The following is a 6,568-nucleotide window of genomic DNA, read 5'->3' on the forward strand; positions in this document are numbered from 1 at the left end:
GAAAAACAGCTGCTTAAAGAGGTATGTTTTGAAAGGCTGGGGGTAGAATTTTGCTCAAAATTACTACCCTCATTGCCTCTACAACAGCCTGAAATTCAACTCTTACGGAGAGTTGATTTCTCAAATTTAAAAAAAAAGAAACTTTCTAGAGATAATACCTTTCATTATTATCTATGACTGTTATATTTCTTTTGAGAATTTTTGTCAAAAGTTAGCTTGAAGCAGAGGCGTGAGTATGAAATTAGTTAAGCACCACAATATGTAATTAATCCACATTTATTTTAAAATTGCTGTAATCGAACTTTCAAATTTACTTTAGGATTGGCCATAGGCTTCAAGTGCTTTAATTGTTTTATCCTCATTGAAAATGGTGTCTGCACAAATGAAGATAAGACAAATATACATATTGTTCAACATGGTCAGCTCAGTGTCTCTTCTGAAATATCCTGAAGAGATGTTGCACAAGAGAGCAAGGCTACTCCTTTTTCCCTAAATATTTGTCATATCACCTCCATCTTAAACTCTGCCAAATGGAAAACTTTACCAAATGGTGATGAAGTAGGACTTCCTTGCATTTGGCCAAAAGCTCCTTCTCTTAAATTTCTCGTCTCACTGTGTGTGCCATGTTACTGGTTTCTTGATGAACATGTTTTCACTGTGTATGCTTTTATGATTTTTCAGTCCTTTCCTTTTGTAATTCTTATTCTATTTGGCTGCGAGAGCCAAGGTTCAGTTACTTTAAAGTTTAACTTCCTGTAGTTTTGAAATCTTTCGGTTGGGAAGTTACTGGGGACCTGCAACTATGGAGGAGTGTAAGCTTTTAAGACTTGGCAGTCAAGTTAATTTGTGTATTGTGGAATTATAGGGACTGCACTTTGTCAAACAAGTCCTGTATCAATCCTTAGAAATACACAAGTTCTCCTTTATGGTTGAAAGAAGAATTAAATCCTTTGCTTAAGTAGTGTGTGTGCTAAAATAATTTGTGTTATACTTGTATTCTTACTTCTTTAATGAAATTAAATTTTACGTTAGAAAGACAGTAAAATATGTGGCACTTAAAAGGGAGTGTCAATATCACTTCTGGTATTTTCTTATAAATAAATGTTCATTTACTAAGTGGATATTCTGCTTCATCAACAAAAGATGCAACATTGATAGCAAAAGTCATTAGCATAATATAAATGCTTGCAAAAGGCCTTTGGAATGCCTCAATTAAAAAAAAAAGTACACTACCAAGGACTTGGAAAGAATCTCAAACTCCAAGGCCAAAGAATCTACTTCATATTAATCTTCTTTATCAAAAAAACGTTGATTGGGGGCACTAAAGACAAAAATAAGTCCATTTTGCAATAGCCAAAAAGAAAAATTCCTTCGGCGAGATTGCCTGGCATGGTAGAAAGATTCTGCACCTGGTTCACTGGGAAGTTGGGGACCTGGAGGTCCTAATTTTGCCATCAATCAGTTTTGAAATCTTCATTATGTCGACCCTAAGAAAACGCATTTTGCCAGATGTAAATGGAAAGACTGAAGTATAATTTTTCCAGAATTTTCCCATGACATACAAATACTCAGAGAAGTTTCATGATTTAACCAAGGTGGCAGAGTACAGAGAGTTTGAAAATTTTCCAAACTTTATAACTGCAGTGTTGCATCCCAGGGAAATCCAATTGTTTAAGTAAAAGCATGCATGTGCATTGAGCCAGCTGTTACTCTCAAATAGGACAGCATAAATGTGTGCTAACTTACATCAAGGTTGAAGTGTGATTATTAAAAATAAAAGTAAAGAAAACTTTATTATATATAACTTCTATAGATAGAATTTAGGAATTGTTCTCTGCTCATGTCATCTTACATATAAACTATAGCATTCAGGAGACTTTACATATCTTCCTGATTTTAAAAGTATGGATATGAGGAACTATTTTGACAGCAGAGTAAGAGGAGACATTCACTGGGTACGAAAGGCATCTTTGATGTCACATTAGGGCCCTCAATTTTTCCTGACACATATTTCAATACTTTCTCCTGGTTCTTACCATCAGTGGTACACATGAAAATGAACTCTATTTGTGCGTGTGTAAGTATGTGTGTGCATGTGCACGCATGTGTGTGTGTGTGTGTGTGTGTGTGTGTGCCAGTTCTGGAGTTTGAACTCAGGGCCTGGGCACTACACTGTCCTTAAGTATTTTTGCTCAAGGCTACTGTACTACCAATTGAGCCACAGCTCCACTTCTGGTTTTTCAGTGATTCATGAGATAAGTTTCATGGTCTTTCCTGCCTGGTCTGGCTTTGAACTGTGTTCCTCATATCTCAGCCTCCAGAGTAATTAAGACTTCAGGCATGAGCCACCAGTGCATGATATGAACACTTTTCTGTACATATTCAGCAGTGGCATTAGCCTTCAGAGTATGTGCTGAGATGCTCAGTCCCAAGTGGACTGGTGGATGCAAGCGATCCTAGGTTACTCACTATCCCTCACAAATCCCTGGCTCTATAAAACACGCAGTTATGTTGTGCACGGCCACACAATTTCTTGGAGTTAATTATCAGGGACTACAAAATTTGCTCCTCAGGTATTTACAGATTGCTTTTATTCATTTAACCAACTCTATGCCTAACTAACACACTAGAGCTTATATAGCTGAGGTTATTATGTTTGTAAATATTTGCGTACAACTCACTTATAACAACACATAATATTTTTAATTAAAAACCTGACTTGAAAAGTTTCACTTTTCAACTTTGTAGAAAATGAGATTATGTCATTTCAAAGGAGAATTTCATGTATGATCATGTATTGAGAGAGAAATAGGCCTATGGTTAAATTCCATCATGAACCAATTTTGACACACTGACTTATAAGGAATAGAGGGCTGGGGATGGAGCCCAGTGGTGAATGTCTGCCTGGCATGTGTGGGACCCTGAGTTTGATCCTCTGCACTGTAAAACACAAAAGAAAGCATACAAAAGACTTCAGAGCTATAGATGGGGAAAAAAAAATCAAAGGAAGGACATATTACTACAAATAAATGTAAAAGTTGTACAAAACTATAGTACTCTCTTTTCTTGCATTTATTTTATAAATAAACTTTAAATTTGGTTGACTATTCTCCCACTATTTCTGTTGTTTTTTCATTTCTCTCTCCTTAACAACTCAGTTTTTCAAATGCAGTAGGAATAACATCCCTTATTTTTGTCTCCCAGGCAAGATGCTATTAGGGGTCACTTCCCATGTACGGAGAAAACAATCTTCATGGATAATAATGATAAAACCTTATGGAATGCAAAAACAACCAAAATATGTATTCTCAGATGACTACATTAGGGCCAAGTCAATATTAGTCCCACTTCACCCACGCACTGCATAGTCTAAAAATGTTGTCAGCCTGATAAGAATTCCTGATTTACTGTTTTCTCCAAAGAGAAAATATAGGTCATCAAAATAAACTCCTAACAGTAAAAAGAACAGTAGTTACTGTCAAGTCTCTGTTCATTTTACTGACCACTAGTAGTCAAACAGTTTCCTCACAAGGAAAAAGCAGAAAGAAATCTTGAATAAGTCAATTTAGTTAAAGTAACATGAAAATTTCCAAACACATCTCTCAACTCTACCCTTGTATTCAGCCAAACATCTCCTTAAGTGCTGTTTACAGAAGCGCAAATATAGCAGAAGTTGACCACTAGGCAACAGAGCCATGGAGACAATTCAGGCTTTTTTTTTTTCTTTTTTTTCTTTTTTCTTTTTTGTAGTTCATTCTGCAGCTTGTTGATGGATTTAGCAAAAGAATGGAATTTGGGGGCTGAGACTCAGTACTATTGCAAAACTAAGATTAAGTATATGCAGTCATTTCTTACTGAAAATGAAGTTATGATGGGACATTCATAATTTTTATATGAAATTATAATTTCAGCTAAAATTACAATACTAATGTAAATAATAGATGCATATTTTTATGAACCTCATTTCACAGATTTTCAAATAAGCCACCTTATTCCCTTATTCCTACTAGTTTTTGTTTGTTTTAAAGACAGGAAAGTATCCTTCTTAACATTTAGAGCCTATTCTCATCCACATTCCAACTGGTAATTTTGAAGGCTCCTAAGGTATCAGAGAGGAAGGAAAGAATACTTTATCCAGTCCTGAGAACTACTCATACCTGCAGTTTCTTTGCCTTACTTGCCTGAATTAAACTGATGTGGCTTTCTTCATTACTTATATTTGGTATATGCCAAAGAAAAGCAAACGACTATACAAAATGTTTTTATCTGTTTCCCCTGACCATAATCACAAAATACTTTTCTATCCTTCTCCTCAGAAGTCACTTTGCTTTGAAATAATAAAACTGCTAGATACTACAATCAATGAATAAATCATCACAAGAAAGTAGGATTCCTTCCTCTACGTGCTCTCAGTGGTCCTCAGTTAAGTTAGCTGTACCCTTTCAGAATCAGCTGAATTTTACAACCAACTACATTTTAAACAAACCTGTTTTTTTTGGTTGTTATTTCCAAAAAGTAACACCACACGTGTAAGCACAGAGAAAGAGACTGAGAAAATGTCCAGATTCAAAGATCTAGTTAATGCCAAGGCCAAAAACCCTTAGGGTTTGAATAAAACATAGTTCTGAAGAAATGAATAACCAATCAATTCTGCGCATTATAATTTTCTCAGTGTGTCTAGTTGTATTATTACTTTTATTGTTGTTTCATGAAATCAACACCCACTAATCACCACAGTCTGAGGAAGACTATTTGGTACATACAGCCCCTTGCCACAAACATACTTCAATATATATATATGTATATGCATATATATATATATATATATATATATTACAGGGCTAACTAAACTTTGGTGCACTTGCTCTTGTGTCCACCTTAATATCCCAGGGCACTTGTTTTTCAGTTTTCTGGAGTCTTACTCTCCCTTATCCAAAGTAACTCCATCATCTCCTACCTAGCCCCAGATCCGTTTTTACGGACAACATTTTCAGTCCCCTGGCATGGCGGCGCCCCCACAATTCAGAGATTCAAGGTTACCTCTCGAATGGGATCCACAGCCTGAACACCTCCTATAACCAACTGTCTTTTGGTGGGGTGAGGAAATGAATGAAGAGCCCGGGCATCCCCCGTGCCTCTAAACCACAGCCATAAAAGAAGTTCTAGAAACCTTCTGCTGCTATAGATTACATCAGACGCGCTGTCCCACCCTACAAGTCTCGGAAAGGTCAACCCTGTGAGCTCACTGGTCAGGTAGCCTGGGCCACCTCGGCCGCACACACTTCCTCCTCTTCAATCCAGAAAGCCCTGGAACTCTCTCAGCATTCCAAAGAAAGAAAACATTTGCTTGGAAAGGAAGTTTACTCACATGGTCCTAAACCAGATGCCCCTGGGTGAGCTTCAGAGACCGAGTCCTGACAGCCGGGGTGACTAAAGGCCAGCCGCCCGGGAGCTGGGGTGCGCGCAGCTCCGCCGCGGCCCCCTCCCTCCGGCAGGTACGGTCTCTCCAAGACTCCCCACCCGCCCCGCGCTGCCCGCAGCCCCCGCGCCTCTCCTCCGCGGGCGGTCCGCGCTCACGGGCGCTCCCGCAGGTCCCGGGGCATGGTCTGCGCCACCCATCCCGGCGGGGACGGCCGTCGCCACCGCCGGAGCCCCAGACCGATACTCCCGGTGCCCTCGGCCCCCGCCCCCGGCCGGCTGCCCGGTCGGTGACTCACCTGCTGGCCAGGTTGGGGAGCCGGATGATAGCAGGCTGTGGGGCAGGTTGCAGCTGCCACGGGGTTGGGCAGATACTGGGGCGCTCCATGCGGCTGGGGGTGATACATCACCTCCGCACAACTCATGGCAGCTGGGGCAGCGGCGACCCCCGGGTGGCGGCCGTGCGCGCGGGCGCGAGGGGCGCCGCCGCCTGCGCCGCCGCCCGCGTCGCGGCTCCGGCTGCTACTGCGGCGGAGGCGGGTCCTCCGCGGCCTGGGGCTCCGCGCCGGGCGCGAGCTGGGGAGGGGTGGGCAATCAGCGGCGGCCCATGCGCGGGCACCTTCATCTTCAGCCCCTCCGGGTGCCACCTCCCCCTCCCTGCTCTCCGCCTTCGTGCTTTACGAGACAGCCGCTCCGGGACGCCGCCGCCCGCGCCACGGCGGGAGCATGGCCGCGCTCTCGAGACCCACGGCAGCGCCAACCACCACCGCTGCCCGGGCCCCGGGGTGAGGCAGCCCTGGGGAGCCGGGACACTGGTTTGCGTCTACACCCTGCACGCCCCGGGCTCGTCCTATCACCGGCGATCGCGGCTGGGCCAGGACCCAGAGGCGGGAGCAAGAGATTGGGGGGGGGGGATGCTTGAGAGGGGGTTGAATGCTGGGGGGTGGGGGGGGAAGCACTTTGCCTTCCCAGGCTCAGAGGAGTTGCTTTGCAAAGTTCCCCCTCACCCAACTCCGAGAGCCGGTGGGCGGGTCGCCCGGCAGGGGGACCCTGGGGAGGGCTGGTTGCGGATTGGAGCGAAGTTTGCAGACCTCTCCGCCTCCCTCCGCCCGGGTGCGAGGCGGGTGGGAGGGGAATGGTATGTCAACGA

General features: G+C 43.3%; 1 protein-coding gene across 1 annotated transcript in view; it reads right to left on the minus strand.

The window, feature by feature from the left end:
* The window catches only part of Vgll3 (vestigial like family member 3), a 36,736-nt gene extending 30,893 nt beyond the window's left edge, over positions 1-5,843 (minus strand). Inside the window, exon 1 of the mRNA XM_042676957.1 lies at positions 5,718-5,843. Within this exon, the coding sequence (XP_042532891.1) occupies positions 5,718-5,843 (126 nt within the window). The remainder of the gene's footprint in view (positions 1-5,717) is intronic.
* Positions 5,844-6,568: the final 725 nt, after the last annotated feature.

The sequence above is a fragment of the Dipodomys spectabilis genome, unplaced genomic scaffold, assembly GCF_019054845.1.
Source record: "Dipodomys spectabilis isolate Male_0828 unplaced genomic scaffold, ASM1905484v1 ptg000032l, whole genome shotgun sequence".
Classification (NCBI taxonomy): domain Eukaryota; kingdom Metazoa; phylum Chordata; class Mammalia; order Rodentia; family Heteromyidae; genus Dipodomys; species Dipodomys spectabilis.